General features: G+C 50.0%; 1 protein-coding gene and 1 non-coding gene across 4 annotated transcripts in view; both read right to left on the reverse strand.

The window, feature by feature from the left end:
• The window catches only part of RNF157 (ring finger protein 157), a 63,480-nt gene extending 45,491 nt beyond the window's left edge, over window positions 1-17,989 (reverse strand). For all 3 annotated transcript variants that reach the window (XM_024554026.3, XM_045190132.2, XM_053912029.2), the window contains exons 1-2: window positions 17,661-17,989; window positions 2,191-2,309 (exon numbers count right to left, since the gene is read on the reverse strand). In XM_024554026.3, coding sequence (XP_024409794.2) covers window positions 2,191-2,309; window positions 17,661-17,748 — 207 coding nt within the window. In that variant the 5' untranslated portion in view covers window positions 17,749-17,989. The remainder of the gene's footprint in view (window positions 1-2,190; window positions 2,310-17,660) is intronic.
• LOC112298949 (U6 spliceosomal RNA) lies at window positions 5,808-5,914 on the reverse strand. The gene has a single exon (XR_002974186.2). It is a non-coding gene; the product is annotated as a U6 spliceosomal RNA (small nuclear RNA).

Raw genomic sequence — 17,989 nt, forward strand, 5'->3', positions numbered from 1 at the left:
ACATGGAAATAATGGCAGAAAGGCCCACGTCAGCGCTCCCTGGGTGGGGGAAAAGACTCCAACTTCAGGTGTGGGCCCTCGCCTGCACTTCGGAAAGAGCCCAGTCGCCCCGGGCTCCCGGAGAGGCCAGAGCACCGCGATGGAACTCTGGGAAGTGTGCTGGCCAGCAGAAGCCTCGAACTGAACCCAAACAAGCATGGACTCGTTTCAAAGTCATCTTTATGGCCTTTTGAAAAGGTCAGAAATGGAAAAACGAACCAACAAATGAAAAGCTGCTCTGGCACGAGACAAGGAAAGAGGAAGGAAGGAGCTGAGGTGAAGGGCAAGCCCACCTGAGAGGAGGGCTGTTTCCCACGCCTGAGCAGGCCTCGGTGAGTAAGAAAAATTCTTCCCCGGCTCAGTCGGGAGAAAAGGTTCTTTTTCCTCTAACTGCCAAGGGCGGCGAAGCAAAGTCAGAGTGGACATTTGATGAGTCTCAGCTGGCGTCACTTAATTGGAAGCCCAAAAAGCTTGGTATTTTGAAAAGTACTACTGGGCTAAGGATTGGAGGAGGAGCCAATCCAGACAGAGAGGAAGAAAACGATAAAGCCACCAACAGGAATGTTTTTAAATTACAGCTCAAGATGGAAGACCATCACTGACCAACCTTCCTGAAAAAAGTCTTTAACTTGCCTGCCTGTACGTCATCAATACTCCCCACAGCCTACCGGACAGAGCCAGAAACCTGTCCCAGTAACGAAGCCCCACCTATCTCTCCAATCCCCTTGGTGGGGGTGTCCACGCCCGCCAGACCGGCTTTCCTGTTCGCTCCAGGGAGGAACAAACCACGCCCATTTCAGCTGTGTACCCCCGCGCCTATCCCACAGTAGTTGCTCAGGAAATGTTTGCTGATTCAACAAAGACGCGACTGTGTTCAGGCCCGTATGCTGTGCCCCACTCCTGGAGAGCCCCTTCCCCAGCCCGCTGCTGGCTGCCTGCCACCTCTTCTCAGCACCGGTGACCAGGCAACCCGCCCTGGCCTTCACCTCTCCCGGCCCGAGTCACACAGACTCCCGTCAGACTCTCGTTGTTGCTGAAACACTCCTGTTCCTATGTTTTGTCTGCGCAACTGAACCGGGAGATTCTAGAGGAAGGTGGGATATTTTGAAGCAGTGAGAAGCAGCGGAAAGAAAGGTTATTGTTCTGTGGCCTGGCAGCCCTAGTTATGTGACTTCGGGACAATTCTGTATGAAACGCTTAGAACAGTGCCTGGCACGTGGCACGCACTTTGCAAGTCTAGCTCTTGCCGTTCCTCATCTCTCGGAACCTCAGTTCTCTCACGTTCAAAGTGGGATTAATAATAACTCCTCTAAAAAAATAAGTAAGCAAATAAATACAGAAGTAAATTAAACAAAATAAAGACAAGAAGTAATGTCTGAAGTCTCTAGAACCTTCCTTAGCCACTCAGTAGCTACATGGCAGCCATTATTACAAAGCTTCGTGCTGGGGGCAGAGAAAATGCTCCATAGAAGTTTGTGGAGTGAACCCTGGTGTGGCTCAGTGGATTGAGCACAGGCCGGCAAACCAAAGGGTCACAGGTTCAATTCCCAGTCAGGGTACATGCCTGGGTTGCAGGCCAGGTCCCCAGTCGGGGGCACAAGAGAGGCAACCACACATTGATGTTTCTCTCCATCTCTTCCCCTCTCTAAAAATAAGTAAATAAAATCTTTGTGGAGTGAGTTGAATGAACCGAGAGAGACACAGCCTAACATCAACTCGGATGTCATTATGTACAGGCTGGGAGGCAACAGTGAAAATAGTTCTTGACCTATGAAACCCACATTCTAAAGAGCAAGACAGAGAAGAAAAAGTTTCTATGGTATGAAGTGCTACAAAGAAGAAAAAACGCAGGGTGAGAGCAAGCTAGCGGGGCTGGGGCGGGGCTGCCTGCAGAGCTGGCACTGGGCAGAGGTCTGAACCCTGGGCAGAGCTGGCGTTGGGGAGCTGGCCTCTCCCTTCAGCAGACTCTGGTAGCCTTTTCACGGCTCAGCTTCAGGTGCCAGAGGCCCAGCTCTGTCAGAGAGGCGGCCACCTGCCTGCCAGGACCCAACTCAACTCAGACCAAGCTATAATCACTGCTGAGCCAGCAATGGTAGGAAGGAGGTGGCCACTTAGCCCCACGCGGAGGAAGTAAGCAGATCACAGCCATACCGCCACTGGTCTGTTCCCCAGGAAGTTCAGATCACTGTTCTCTCCAAACAGGTAGCCTTCGGGGTGAGTTGAGTCGAACTTCTCTCCTCCCATAATAAAGTGGCTGGCAAAGTAGCTTCCTGGAGAGGGAGAGACAGAAAGATCAGCCCCAGTCAAACTAAACCAAGCGAACCTGCCGGCTTGAAGAAATGTCAGCCCTTCGAACAAATAATTAGAGCACTTGCTAACCCCAGGAGAGCTTTCCTCTCCTGATTTGGGACGACAGCACAAAATAAGTGAGCGAAATCATAGCGGCAAGAACCGAAGATACCAAACATAAAATAGATCGCAGGTCTCCTCTTAACATTCTTTATTCCGTCTTTGCCGCGACCTACCTCTGACACCGTCAGCGGAAACACCAGAAGGCCCCACGATGCACATCAATGAACATACATATGTACTTTGTTCCTGACTTTCCCCTTAAACTTGAAGTGGTTATTCTCTGTCCTCCAGCTATTCCGGAACCTTGACCACAGAGATCAGCGTGCGCACACATTCCTTTGCCTGGTTCCCACAAGCCGGACGGTCCCCCCACACAAAGAAGGCTCACTGCCCCCGACACCAGGTGGGTACCCTCCGCAGCCCTCTCCAGCGAGGGCTCTTCATTTTTCATACGTGCTTCAAAATGACCGCTTAACGGGAGCATACGAACGTAAATAACACGGCCAGCGCTGACTGTCCTGGCAATTACCACATGGGCTACAGAGTCTGGCTGGACCACAGGTCAGCGCTCTGAAAGACAGGCACACCCGCACACCCTCCATCTCGAATTCCCTGACCGGGCCGAGCCAAGGGCCAGGGCTGCGGGACATCAGCGGTGATGGGCCCTTCTGCCCTACGCTGCAAAAACCAGACACCATCAGCAGTCAGGGGTCAGAACCCCAGGCAGCCTCCTCCAGACCCAGCCAGGCACTGTGCCAGCACACAGTGGCACTGACCGGTCACACGGGAGGCTCAGGTGACTCCGCAGAGTCCACCTGGGAATTCGTTCCAACCCTGCCCGTGAAGTGAAGGCCCTGCACCTGGACGTCTGCGTTCCCACTCTCCTGTGACGGGGTGGCCCCAAGCGCACGGCTCACACCGTAGTAAGCCTCATCCACGCTCCCAGGCACCCCAACTCTTGGATTAGAACAGAGAAATTATGAAATGACCACAGGCTTCTCGCTGGGTCGTGTCAGCCAGGATGCTGATTAAACTCCCCAAGTCAGTCCTAGCTTTTGTGGAAGGTTTGCAGCAAACTCTAAAAAGATCAGACGGGACGCTTTCAGCCCGTGAGGGAGCCACAGGAAGGAAGACGAGGACAATTCTAACGGAGAACCTGAACCAAATATTCAATTTCTGGATTCTCTACACACGGAGCTTGGGTCCAGAAACACTTTTTAGACAAAACAACATGGATGAAATCACTCGCCACACAGTGAGGCAATTCTTTAACTAAACAACAAGCAAGAAAAGATTCTCAGCCGTCAAGACCAGAGCGGTCCCTGAGGAGCCCCTGACGGTTACCCATCAAAACTTAAAAATGCAAAGGGTAGCCATCTGCCCGGAGGCGAGTGTGCAAGTCCTCATCAGGAGAGACTAATTCTCAATTATTTATGTCCAGCGCTTGCGGGCCCTACTTTCCAAGTGCATAATTTATACGGGGGGAGGAGCCTGGCTGCCTCCAGTAGAAACAGCCACCTCAAATCATCGAAGACACTTACAGTCGACCGTCAGTGAAATCTATTTTCTACACATTAGAAACAATGTCTTTATTACACGTTCGGTAAAATCAGAGGAGTTGGAGAGTGTGCCTTGCTGGGTGGCTTGCCCGAATCGTGAATAAAGAATGGTGCCAGCCAGGTTTGGGGCCTGGCGTTGCACAGGGTGAGGTCAGTGTGGGACACCCCGGGGTTCCAGCACCTGCGAGCAGTCGGGAGGGGGATGTGGGGACAGTGACACGCACAGATAAGCAGCTGACACGGTCCTAGCAAGAGAACAGCACTAGTGGCCAATGGGTTAAAGAAGGTGCCAGGGTTCTACTGGAAATGCCCCCCTTTTGCCATAATATTAAAAGGAATGATGGAGAACGTAGTGTTAGAGCTCACTGCAGTTTTGCCTTGCATCAGAAACCAAGAGCCCAAATAGATGAAGACCAGAAACTAGGGCCAACAATTCACAGATGCAACAAGGACTTTTCATTTCAGGAGAAGCATCAACGCCAAGTTCCTTTATAAAAAGCTGACCTCCCCGGTGCACTTAAAAGAATACCTCCTCAGTCAGAAGGAAAAATAAACTACACCAAAAGTTAGCCTTCTCCTTTCTTTGAAATGGACCCTCCAAAATCCTGCCCCCATGAGACCAGAGAAGGAGCAAACCCACCACCTGCAGCCCGGGTGAAGTTCTGGCCACCTGTCCCCGCCCAGAGACACCAGCCAGCGGGACTGAGCGTGTGCTAACACTAAACGCTCCAACAGCTCCTGAAAAGGTGCCTTTTAAACCACATGTGCGCATTCTTCGCATGAACTGCACTCTAAAATCAAAAATGGCATGGAGGGAAAGAACTATACCAAAATACTTCTTTGCCTATTTGCGAAAAGGAAAAAATATTTATGACTCATAAATGAAGGACAAGTTTTCCATTATTATTTAAGTGTAATTCTTTTTTTTTTTAATCTGCACCTGAGGACATTTTTCCATTGCTCTTACAGAGACAGGAGAGGAGAAAGAGAAGTATCGGCTGGTTGCCTCCTATATGTACTGGCCAGGGGACAGTACCTTCCAGGACCAAGGATCGAACCTGCCACCTAGGTATGTGCCCTGACTGGGAATCGAACCTGCAACCCTTCGGTTATAGGACGAAACTCCCACCGACTGAGCCACACCAGCCTGGGCTTTAACTATAATTTTTAACCCAAACTCATACTCAGAATTCTCTGAGGGCTTTAAGAAGACATATCTCGTGGTGATCATTTTGCAATCATTATACATATATCAAATGATCACACTGGATGCCTTAAACTTACACGACATTGTCTCAATTATGCCTCAAAAATGCCGGGAAGGACAGGAAGGCGTGTCACACACAGGACCTCCAGAATCACATTTAGAGCGGAAGGTGCAAGTGGGAGGGAGAAGGGGGAATTAGTGCTCAATGGGTACAGATTTTCAGTTTTGCAAGAAAGAAATGGTCTAGTGATCCTCACACTACTGAACCACACACTTAAAAATGGTTAAGATGGTAGGTGTAATATTATATATTTTTTACTACAGTAAAAATCAACAGCAAGGAAGAAATCCTACAAGGAAAGGCCCAGAACGGCCAACACTAGCATAAGTCCAGCATTCAGGGATGCACGAGAAGGTGCAGGCGAAAGGGATTAATTAAGACGGGCGAACGGCCCGTTATAAAAATAGTCCCGGGGACGCGAAGTACAGCCCAGGAACAGCCGCAGGACTGTGATGACTCTGTGTGGTGTCAGGCGGGCCCTGGACTTCCGGAGGGGTCACTTCGAAAGGGATATAGATGCCGGATCGCTGTGTTACACACCTGAAGTTAACATCATATGGTATATCAACAATAACTTTTTCCTCTTAAAAAAAACACGGAACGCTTCACGAATTTGCACGTCATCCTTGCGCAGGGGCCGTGCTAATCTTCTCTGCGTCGTTCCAGTTTTAGTGCGTGTGCTGCCGAAGCAAGCACTAAAAAATAAATGTAAAAAAAAGTGTTAAACAGCCCTGCTGTGGCTCAGTGGATTGAGTGCCAGCCTCCAAACCGAAAGGTCGCCGGTTCGATTCCCAGTCAGGGCACGTGCCTGGGTTGCACCAGGGCCCCAGTATGGCCGGGAGGGGGGGGTGGTGAGAGGCAATAGATTGATGTATCTCTCACACATCTATGTCTCCCTCTTTCTCCCTCCCTTCCCCTCTCTCTAAAAGTAAAATAAATAAAATCTTTAAAAAATATATTAAAGAAAAACAGGCATCCAGGCAAAAATGCAATTACTTAGAAGGGGAGAAAATGACACTGACGCTTTTCCTCCAGGTCGGCGCTGTCCAGTGAAGACATCGTGCAAACCACATCACTGTACATGGCCTGATGGCCACAGCGTCAAAGAGTCAAAATAAACAAGACAAGTTAATTTTACTGTGTTTTATTTATGCCAATATTGGATATCCCAATAGATCCAAAATATGATTTGAACATGAACATGAATCAAGATAAAAAATTATTAAGCTATTTACATTCTTTTTTTTTTTTTTTTGGTATGGGCTGGAGTCTTCAAAATCTGTCACGAGGTAAGCCAGTCAGAGGAAGACAAGCACCATATGATTTCGCTCATACGTGGAGTCTGCTGAACAAAATAAACGACAAACAAAATAGAAGCAGACTCACAGACACTGGGACGGACTGACAGCTGTCAGAGGGGAGGGGGCGGGGGCTAAGTGGGAAAGGTGAGGAGACCGATCAAGTAAAAACAATAGAAAAAAATCCATCACAGACACACACAACTGTGTAGCACCCGCCAGAGGAACGGGGGGGTCACAGGGCGGGGGGGGGGGGAGGGTAAGGGGGGATAAATGGTGACGGAAGGAGACTTGACTTGGGGTGCTGAACACACAACACAACACACAGAGGACGAGTCATTGAACTGCACCCCTGAAATCCATATACTTTCATTAACCAATGTCACCCCACAAACGCAGTTAAAAGAGTGATAGTCCAGCTCTGCTCCATGGGAAGGCACCACGCCCGCCATTCACAGTGGGCTTGAGCGTCCGGGTTTTCCCGCACACGTGAGCACATACTCAGCCGTTTTGATTGGTCGCATTTTGTTTTTTAACTTAACTGGGATATTACACAAATTGACCTGCAAGTTGTTTTTTTCCACCTAATGTCCTGCGGGCGCCCTCCCACGCCCGTCGTGGGAGCTGGCCCCCTTCCGACCGCCCACACACGTCGGCCCCACACCGCTCAGAGGCCTGACTCCAGCCCAGCTCTGTGCCGACCAGTCCCACAACGGCCCTCTCACGTAGGGTTACTAACCACTCTATTTTACAGGAAAGGAAATAAATGCACAGAGTTTAAGCAATTTGTCCAAGGCCACACAGCCGGTAAGAGGCAGCGCCAGGCCCCAAAGCCAGATATTGTTATCCCAGAGCCTGTGGATGCTCTACCTTTACCCCACATCCTCACTGAAGGCTAAGAAATTTTTATTATTATTATTTTTTTTTGGCTGTTTGAGTGTTTTAACACCTGGAACCTGCCCTTGTGAATTACGTAGGATAAGAATTTAAACTTTTTTTCCAAGTAGGAAACTTTACTGATACCATTTTTGAGTATTTTTGGAAATGCCAGTTTTAGCCTGCTCTGCGTACCTCGGTCTCGGCTCTGGTCTGTTCTGAACCTGCACCATACAGTTCACCTGCCACCAGAACAGGTTTCAGGGCCAGGCACAGGTCAGCGGATCCAACCTTTCCCACACTCCCGAGTCCCCGACCTTGACCCTGCCACCTTTCCTCTTTGCGGCCCTCCCTCAGAACCTTCTGCATTTCGAAAGCTCGACCCCTCCAGTAGGCCGACATTTCCAGCCATACTTTCTTAGGTCTCAGGAAGCTGCTCTCCGCTCCCCATTCCAAGGCTAACTTCTTCACCCGAGCTCTCATTCCCACCTGCCTCTGCCTCCTGGAGACCTCAACCACCATCCTTTCTCGGTATTTCTATTCTCCTCTCCCGGCGGGCTTTTCATCTCCCTCATTAGAAAAAGCATACTCTCTCCGCAACTTAAAAAGTAAGTGCAAAAAACAGTTCCACCTTCCATGCCTTAATATCCTCCCTCCCGCCCATCCATCCATCCATCCGTCCATCCACTCCGTCCATCTGCTCCCATCCCACACCCAGTCACTCCTCACATCTTTTCAACAGCTCCCACCAGTCCACGGAAGCTATTCTCTGGAACACCAACCTGGCCGGTAGTCTTTCTCACACGTCATTCACCGTAGGAGCTCTCAGAAGACTGAGACTCTCATTTCTGAGCACTTCACTCCTTGGCCCCTGAACCCCTCCCCGTTCTGAGCCTCTCCCTCCCTCTCACTTGCTCCACTTTTCGCCCAGTCTGCAAACAGGGACCTGTCTCCAAGAGCTCAGTCCTCTCCTCAATTTGTTCATTCTCATTCATCCTCACTCTCTCTCTCCCCAGCCCCCGCCCCCACCTTCCTCTTTCCCTCAGTGGAGATAATACCTCTTTCACAAAAGGATTATTGTTGGGACTGAGGCATCTGCAGCGGGCTGGGCACCATGGGCAATACATACACGTAGGCTTCTCCCTTCTCGTACTCCTCGACTTCCAAACCTCTGTCTCTCATCCTTCTCTAGAGTTTCAGTCCAAATCTTTAACCACCTGCCCTGTCTTTTCTCTGGATAACCCATCTTTGCCTGAGACTCAATGAATGACCTTCTCCTCTGGAAGGAGATGGAGTAAAGCGCATTTTATCTTCAGAGCTGGCCCCAGAGCTCCTCTGGGGAAGGCAGGATCCTTTTCTGGAATGTACCTTGTGAAGCTATTTAGATGAGAGAGCTACACCAAGCACATGGGCACTTTCCTTGCTTCTTGATGGAACGCAAACTGCTTTGTAATTTGTTTTTCTTCTCAGAGGGAGGGGTGAGGATTCAAAAAAAAAAAAAGCGGGGGGAGTTAAGGGGAAAGAGACAGTAACAGAGGAAGGCTGGGGCGGCTGAGCTCGGGAGCCAGCTGAGCTCCGCGGAAGTCCCAGTTAGGGGAAGGAGGCCAACTGTTCTTCTGCTTGTATTTCTGCAACGTAAGCCCCAACTTCTTTAGTAGGATCTACACTGCAAATACTTCCCGTGAATGGAATTTTCTGGAGAAAGTGAAGAAGGCACTGATGTCAGGTTTGCAGTGGGGCGAAGACAGCAAGCTGGCGCTCAGGGCCCAACGCCACCAGAACGTGAGTCCCTTGGGAGCTCACAGAAATCTTGGCGGGGGCACCAGACGTCTGCACGCGGCGATCTGGGGGAATAGGTGGGTTTCTGTCTGATTCGCCCAGACCTTACCGAACAGTAAGGCCCCAGCTGACATTCGGGACTCACTTTAAAAGCAGTGTCTGCTCCAGATTCCCGATGTCTGTCAAGGGTGCCTCACTCCTCGAGTCCCCTAGGCTAAAAGTGTCCTCGTCATCAAAGCTCCAAAAACCCTGAACGTGGGCTTTGTGGCAGGGGTGTCCAACCTTTTGGCATCTCTGGGCCACAGTGGAAGAAGAAGAGTCTTGGGCCACACATTAAATATATCATGACACATAACCACAAAAAAAATCTCATAATGTTTTAAGTAGTTTACGATTGATTTTGTGTTGGGCCGCATTCATAGCCATGCTGGGCTGCAGGCTGGACACCCCTAGAAAGCATCCTCGTCAAGAGCCCCGGCCTTTCCAAGCTCAGTTACAGCGGGTTCCCACGCTACAGCTCCCTAGCGAGTCTCTGTGCTCCCAGCCTCTCCCCGTCCAACCTACATCTCTGCAAGATAAACCTTCCTTAGGACACCACGGGGTCCCTCTCAATCTTGGCTGCTACCTATCTTCTTAACTTATTTCTCACTCTCTTTCTAGAACTCTCTGCCTCAACCAACTAACCTGTTGGTTATTCTCTGAATCCACCAAGAACACTGGCAACTAACGCGATTCTCCACACTGGACTATTTGAGAGTTCTGTTCTGCCTTCAAAGTCATCTGCCCCCAAGAACCCCACGCTTAGCCATCAAGCTCTTCTCTATTTTATTCAGCTGTTCTGTCCTTTTAAAGAGCTTTTTCGAGGTTTAACACACACGGCATAAAACCCATCCAGTGTACAACTCAGTGCCTCTGCTAACGAGCACCCCGAAACGTCCCCTCCCGTCTGTTTACAACTGAGTCCCGCTCCTGTCTCCAGCCTCAGGCGAACACTGTTCTACTGTTTCTCTCTGTAAACCTGCCTTGTCTGGCCACTCCCCACAGATCGGCTCACAGGAGACACAGTCTTGCCTTCGGCCTCTTAGCGTGCTGGTCTGGAGGTGAATCCACGCTGAGCCGGGTGCATCGGCAGTTCACCCTTTTACACTGCTGAGTAGCGTGTTACTGTACACGTGCTCTTGGTGTTGTTAAACCATTCACCAGCCAGTGGCCATCCCGCTCACTTCCGGTTTGGTGACCGTCAGACGCGATGCCCGTTTCTCGGTGTTCTCACCGACACGCGATACTGACTTTGTTATTTTAGCTGCCCTGGTGCTTGTGAAGCGCTGTCTCCCTGCAGTCTTAGTGGCACCTCCCAATAGCTACGGGTGGCCAGCGTCTCTCTACGTGTTTACTAGCCGTGTCTGCATCTGCATGCGTGATGTGTCTGACCCACTCCTTGTCCGCGTTTAAACTGCGCTGTTCGTCTAGCCGGTGAGTTGGGAAAGTCCTGGATCTTCTGGATACAAATCCTACATGTGCTTTGGAAGTAGTTTCTTTCAGAGGACGGGTTGTCTTTCGTCTTCTTAATGTTGTCTTTTGAAGCAGAAACATTTTCAGTTTTGAAGAAATCCAATTTGTCAGGTTTTTTTTTCTTCTTATGGATTTTGCTTTCGGTGTTGTATTCATGAACTCTTTGCCCGATTTGCATCAAATAAATATTTTGTCTTACAGCTTCTTGTAATGACTTTACAGTTTCAGCTCTTGTATTTAGGTCTCTGGTCCATTTAAAAACCAGCTTTATTGAGATATAAGTCACATACCATACGATCACCTAGTTAAAGGGCGCTGTCCAATGGTTTTCTGTATATTCGCAGGTATGTGACTATTCACCACTATCTAATTTTAGAACATTTTCATTACTCTAAGAGGAAACCCAGGAGCAGTCACCCCATACTCCCCCCGCCAGCCACTGGCAGTCAGTAATCCACTTTCTGTCTCTGTGGATTTGCTTCTTCCGGACATTTCCTATAAAGGGGATTATGTAATACACGAGGTTGGTCCAGAAAGTATCCAGTCACACAATATGAAAAATACAGACACTTACTGAAGATACAAGATACAAGAAACATTGTGCACAGGACAATGGTCTCTGTCCCCTTCAAAGGAGGCACCTTGGGACCTCACACAGTTCTCCCAATTGCCATCAGCTGCCCTGTCCTATTTTCCTGAATCTCATCAAAGGTCTGCAATCTCTTCCCTTTCAAAGGTGATTTTAGTTTTGGGAAAAGCCGGAAGTCACAGGGCGCTAAATCTGGGCTTTAGAGGAGCTGAGTCACCTGGGTGATTTGGTGGTTCACCAAAACACTGCACAAGACGTGATGTATGAGCTGGTGCGTTGTGGTGATGAAGCTGCCAATCACCAGTTGCCCACAGCTGCAGCCTTCTGAATCAACTGACCAGCTTCTGGGGAGGAGTGTTCGAGCTTAAACCAGTCCAGTATTTGATGCAGATTCACTGCTCCACTTGCTCAGTATTTTGAATGCGACAGCCACACAGTACACATGCTCGCTCAAGGGTATCTACCACCCCCACTGACCAGTACGGTGAAGTCGACATTGTTCGCACATGCGCATTCCAGCCCACTCTCCCCCGCTATCAGGTCACATCACGTCACGAAGACTGCTCTTGTTACATTGTTACATTGACAATGGCTGAACTTTTTCTGACATCTGGCCACCTCTGACTTAGCATTAGTGTTTTCATGGTTTGTCCATGTGGTAGCAAGGGCCTCATTACTTTATATTGCCAAATATTGCATTGTATGTAGATTTACGTTTTATTTATCAGTTGTTTGATTCATCGTTTGATGGACTTCTGGGTTATTTCCACCTTTTAACTATTACGAATAATGCTGCTATGAATAAGCATTCATGTACATGTTTTGCTTTTATCTTTGTTTTTTGTGTACATGTTTTGGTGTGTATGTTTTTTCTTTTTTCAAAGATTTTATTTATTTTGAGAGAGAGGGGGGAAGGAGGGAGAAAGAGGGGGAGAGAAACATCAATGTGTGGTTGCCTCTCATGTGCCCCCAATCAGGGACCTAGCCTGCAACCCACGCATGTGCCCTAACTGGGAATCGAACCAGTGACCCTTTGGTTCGCAGTCTAGCACTCAATCCACTGAGCCACACCAGCCAGGGCTGGACATGGTACGTTCTGTCTTCTTGTTTATCTCTGTATGTACGCATTTTGCCTCTGACTCCAGATGATAAACTCTGAGATTTTGGAAGGTGCATAATTTTTAAATAATAATTTTTAAACACTGCTAACATTTGGCTTTTAAAAAACATTTTCATAATGCAAACACTCTTTCAGCAACTGAAAATTCAAGCTTAGCATTTAGGCAGTAAGAATAATTAGTTAAAATGGAAGCCAATATGTTCAATTTCATGTGTCAACTTGGCTAGGCCAAGGTTCTGGCTCAGGGTAGACACCAGTCTAGTGCTGCTGGGGAGGGGGGGGATTAATTATCAAGGGAATAGGCCCTCAATAATGTGGGTGGGCTTCCTCCTATCAGTTCAGGCCTTAAGAGCAAAAACTGAGCTTCCCTGCAGAAAGGATTCTGCCTCCAGGCTGTAACACAGAAGTCCCGCCTGGGTCTCCAGTCCGCCAGGAACCCTACCAACACCAAGCTCAAGACCACAGCACAGCCCCACGTCTGAGTTGCCCGCCCGCCCCACCAATCTGAGACTTGCCAGCCCCACAATCACATGAGCCAATCAATTGCATATACGTCTTTGTAATTCTCTTTCTCTGCAGCATCCTGACTCACGCAGCCACCACACATTCAGTGTCGTGGACACTGCCTCTGGGCCCCACATCGTGAATAACAAAGTTGATTCGAGGGCTCCGACCTACCGCTCGCCACAGGCATCAGACTCGCTGGGCAGAGGACCAGAATCCATACGCGGGTGCACAGTGCGGAGCAGCGTGCGCGGCAGGCGCCCAATAAGGGGCATTAGCGCTAATAACAAGAAAGAGAAGAGAGATGCCACAGAGCAAGCAGGCAGAACCGCCATCATCCAGGGAAATCAGAGGTCCTGAATCTTAAGACAAAACCGGGAAGTGAAAGCAGTCAGTCTGCCCTCAATGAAGTAATGTACGAGTAAGAAAAAAACACTGGGATTTTCTAAAGTAACAGGATTACCACCTTTGAAATCTTTTAAAAATAACAGTGGCATTTGAACTCTTGTCCCGATGACTTCACCGTTAAAGAGAGTGACATTTTGTTTTTTTCTGGTTCAATGCATTTACTACAAATTTCAGGAACCTACTTAATTTCAGCTGAAGTATCAATCAGACTGCGGCGGAATCGCATAATTCTTTATTAGGTAGTTAAGTTCCACATTTTTAAGTCCCTCATTTTAAAACACTAAACTGATGCTCCTAAAAGCTAAGAGAAACTTTTATAACTACTTGACAGGCAAAGACTTATTACCCCAGTTTTCAATTCTGCTCTCACCGTAAGACTACCCCCTTGACGGGCAGAGGTGCACTCCAGCATAACAAAAACCTGGAGAATAATGCTATTAGCTGCTCAGGATGCTGATAACCATTCTGAATTTTTATAAAAGGTTTACCGCTTAGCACTTGAGCAAAATTAATTCCTCCTATTTTTCAATGTGGTCAGATATGCAGTGGGGAATGAACTAGACTGCTCAGATACTGAATTAAAATAAATTAAATGGTCTTTATAGCATGCCTGTTGCTTCCTGGGCAGAGAAAACAGGCCTAATAGTCAACTGTTAGCGACGCAATATCCCTTTCAAAAGATGCGCAGGCAGGCATTAAAAGCCATCGCCTCGGCAAAGCCACACCTCTGCTAAAAACAAACGACCTGTGGAGAGAAGCAAAGACCTGAGAGAAGGACTTAATAGCCTGCATAGCTTCTAACTCAAAAATGACAAAGACCAAACCAAATGCAGCATAGAGCTCTATAAATAGCTTTCCATGCTAAAGCAGAAATACTATAGAGAAACAAACTCCCACCACACCTTCTCTTATTTAAATGATTAGTATTCATAGATTTATTAACAAATCAAAAAAACACCTAAGAACATATGTGTAACATTAATTATTGCTGCATTGTTTGTAAAAGACTAAAAAAAAAAACCCTCCCAAATATTCATCAACAGGAGACAATGTTTAAAAATATAATGGCGCGTGCATACAAAGGAGTATTATACACTTGTTTAAAAAGAACCAGAAAAGCCCTGGTTGGTGTGGCTCAGTGGATTGAATGTTGGCCTGTGAACCAAAGGGTTGGTGGTTCGATTCCTAGTCAGGGCACGTGACTGGGTTGTGGGCCAGGTCCTCAGTGCGGGGTACGTGAGAGGCAACCACATGTTGATGTTTCCCTCTCTTTCTCCCTCCCTCCCCCTCTCTAAAAATAAATTTAAAAAATTTTTAAAAAGACTCACTTTAAAAAAAATAAAAAGAACCAAAAAACTCTCCAATATGGAGATAACACAAAAATATCTCTCACAGTGGAAAACACAAGGTGTAGAACAGTCTAAATAGCACGCTGTGCGTCTGTGCCCACAAGAACTTCTGGGAGAAACTGAAAGCAGTTACACGGGGATGGGGGGACAGGGGAGGGGGAGGGGTGGGGACAGGGATGGGGGAGGGCGTGGGGAGTGAGGAGAGCTGGGTGGGCGGACAAGCACAGTGAGGACAAGGCTTTCACAGGACACCTTTTCTCTCTTTCAAGCTGAACCATGTGACTACATTGGATATTCAAACGGTAGTTCTAAATAATTGAGGCTATTGTATTTTCACCTATCTCTATAAAAAACCTACAAACCCAAGTTCTGACAAGAAATCGGCTGTTCTCAATGATTTTTCAATGTTTCCAGGTCGACGTACATACAAAACTAAGGGTTTCCTTTAAAAATACAAAAAAAGGGAAAGCCACTTGTGCTGGGCACGGTGACCATCATCGAGGGGGCAGATGACAGTGCTGGTTTCTGGAACGGCTACCACGAGGGCCGCGGAGACTGCCCAGGGCCCGGGACCCGGCGCCCGGCGCCTGGAGAGGGCGGGTGCTGCTGTTGGCTTTGTCCTGTGCCAGGCCTCCCGGTAAGGAGGCCTCAGAATCAAGCCAGCTTGATTCCTCAACAGAGCCAGGACGCTGGGTTTTGTTTCAGTTCCGACACAGAATAACCTCCATTCCACAATCATCAAGGACAAGTTCAAAATCTACTTCCCCGTGAAAGGCAGAGGCTAATGTGTAGTAAGAAGGGCACTACTTCCTAGGTCACCCTTGGCCAGCTCACTCCTCCGGGCCTCCACTTGCTCACGGGCGAAATGAGAGGGTCTTGGGCCCGATTCTTTTGCAGGTTCCTTTCAGGTCTAAAATACTGTAATCCCATAAAGACCCAGGTCAGTGCATAGACCAGATGGAGAGTGAGACATGCCGCTAGCCCCGTGCGTATTCGTGTATGCAAGTTCACACAAATTTCCAAGTACACAAAGGCTGGCTGGCTGGGACGTGAATGTTCCGATCCCTATTTTCCGTGTTTTACCTTCAGGATAAATGATTTGGTCCACCTGACGCAAAGACGTCTCTCACACAAAGTTTCTGATTAAAGTGAGGAACAGCCCTGGCCGGTGTGGCCTGTTAACTGAAAGGTCGCTGCTGGATTCCCAGTCAGGGCACAGGCGTGGGTTGAGGGTTTGATCCCCAGTCACAGCACATTCGAGAGGCACTGGGTCGACTGACGTTCCTCTCTCACATTGATGTTTCTCTCCCTCTCTGTCTCCCCCCCCTTCCTCTCTCTCTAAGATCAATATGCATGTCCTTAGGTGAGGACTTTAAAAGGGGGGGGGATGAGTAACAATTAGGTAAAACTTTAAAAAATTGGTAGCATGGAGAGGATTATTTAAGACTGTAGGTACTGAGTGGGCAAGCTAAGAAAAGTTTCAGTTTGGTCCATTATCCTTTCATTATCATCATCCAAGGTTCATACTTCTATCAGTATCCTTCGGGGAACAACTTTCCGGTGAATCACCTCCGTGAATCCCCGCACACACAGGAGGTGCGGACGCGCTGCAGCAGGCAGCCTCTGCTGAAAACTCCAAGCTCAGCAAGACAGCCTCCCTATCCTGATCAATAGAAGCTAAGTGATTTCAGAAAGAAGAAAAAAAAATCGCAAATACTTGTGCATATATTCATCCATAAAAAACCGAAATGCACGCTCCCCCAGCACCGGTTTCCTACATTCATCATTAGCTAGAGCTTGATTAAAGCGCGATTGACCCCCCAGCGTTCTCCCAGACTGTTCTGCAACGGCTCTCAGGCAGATTCCTGCCTGCGAGGATACCTTCTCTGGCACCGCGGCAGTGAGCAGCTCGGCGCTGGCAGCCACTCCGTGGGGGCGCAGGTGCACTGTCTGGTCTCCGCGGCGGCCTGGCACAAGCAGGGCGCACTGCTGGGAAGCTGGCTCGCCTCACTAGCATGTCTTTATTCTAATGTCCAGTTCTGACACCTCTCCAGAATCACCAAAAGCCCCACCAGGTCCTAAGCCAAAGAGACGAGGACAGTCATAGGTCCCCAGAAGGCTTAAGAAAAGCAACGAAAAACAAGGAGCAGACAGGTTGGTCACGCACCAGCAGCTCAGAAATCGGCTGGTGCTCAAGCTGGCGAGCCTCTCTCCTTGGCTACCCAAACCCCGCTCCATCTCCAATGCCTATGCCACAGCCCTGGCATAGAGACGGGAGACTCTTCTCTTCTCAATGACTGCGAACACAAACCCGACACTTTTATCCATGTTAAACACCTGCGCCGGGCCCCAGAGCGATCCCCATCCCAGACCCTGGGCTTGCTGCTACACTGCCAAAGGGACAGCCCGGTGACTCCTACTTCCATTCCCAAACATTTCGGTTAAACACTTCGTTCTCCTCCTGACAGCCCCTGGAAAAGCATCAGCAGTGGAAAAGCATTTTCCGCTTCCCTCCTCTGGCAGTCGATGGGGGCTGGCCCCCGAGAAACCGAATTCAAACCTGCGCCCGTCCCTCTCTGGGGCCTGGTGCTTCGGCCAGGGCCCCCACCTAGCACAGGTGCATGTTTCCGATGCCAAGCCCTCCTCCCCCGGCCCTCGGCTCCCCACGGGAAAGGGGGCCCCGGCGGGAAAGAAGGGGACTGGGCGCTGCGGCCGGCAGACGCACCTGCGCCTAGGGCACCCCGCCCCTCGGGAGCCGCAGTCCCCCGGGCACAGGTCTCTGTCACCGGGCAGCCTGAGCGCAGGCCGCGCAGGTCCTCGGGCCGACAGCTGGCCCCCGCGGCCACCCCGCCAAGGCCCCTCCAGCACCCCTGCACCCCTGCCGCGCGACCTCCCTCCCTCCCTCCAAGATCGCTCTGCGGCGACCTGGAGCGCTCGGCCCCTCGGATCCCGGAGCCCCCGCCCAGCAGCGTCGCGCCCTCGTCCCCAGCCCGGGTGGCGCCCTCACCGGACTTGGGCGGGTAGCGGTACACGGAATTGGACGGGATGTCCACCTCCTCCACGCCCGCGTGCTGCCGGCTGGTCAGGGCGCCCATGGCCGCTGCGCCCGCGCCACCCTGGGCGTCTCACCGCGGCCGCTCGCCCCGCGCCCGCAGCGGGGGTCGGCTGCCCCGGGCGGCCGGCTCGGCGTCCGCGCTGCGGCCCTGGCGGCGGGGAGCCCCCGGCGCGCCGCGCACCATCCTCCGCCGGGCCCCGCCGCGGCGCCTCTGCGACGGGGGCTGCGGGTGGGCCAGGGGCGCCGCCGCCTCAGGCCGCGTGATGTCAGCGGCGACTCGG

Source organism: Desmodus rotundus, chromosome 9 (genome assembly GCF_022682495.2).
Source record: "Desmodus rotundus isolate HL8 chromosome 9, HLdesRot8A.1, whole genome shotgun sequence".
Taxonomy (NCBI): domain Eukaryota; kingdom Metazoa; phylum Chordata; class Mammalia; order Chiroptera; family Phyllostomidae; genus Desmodus; species Desmodus rotundus.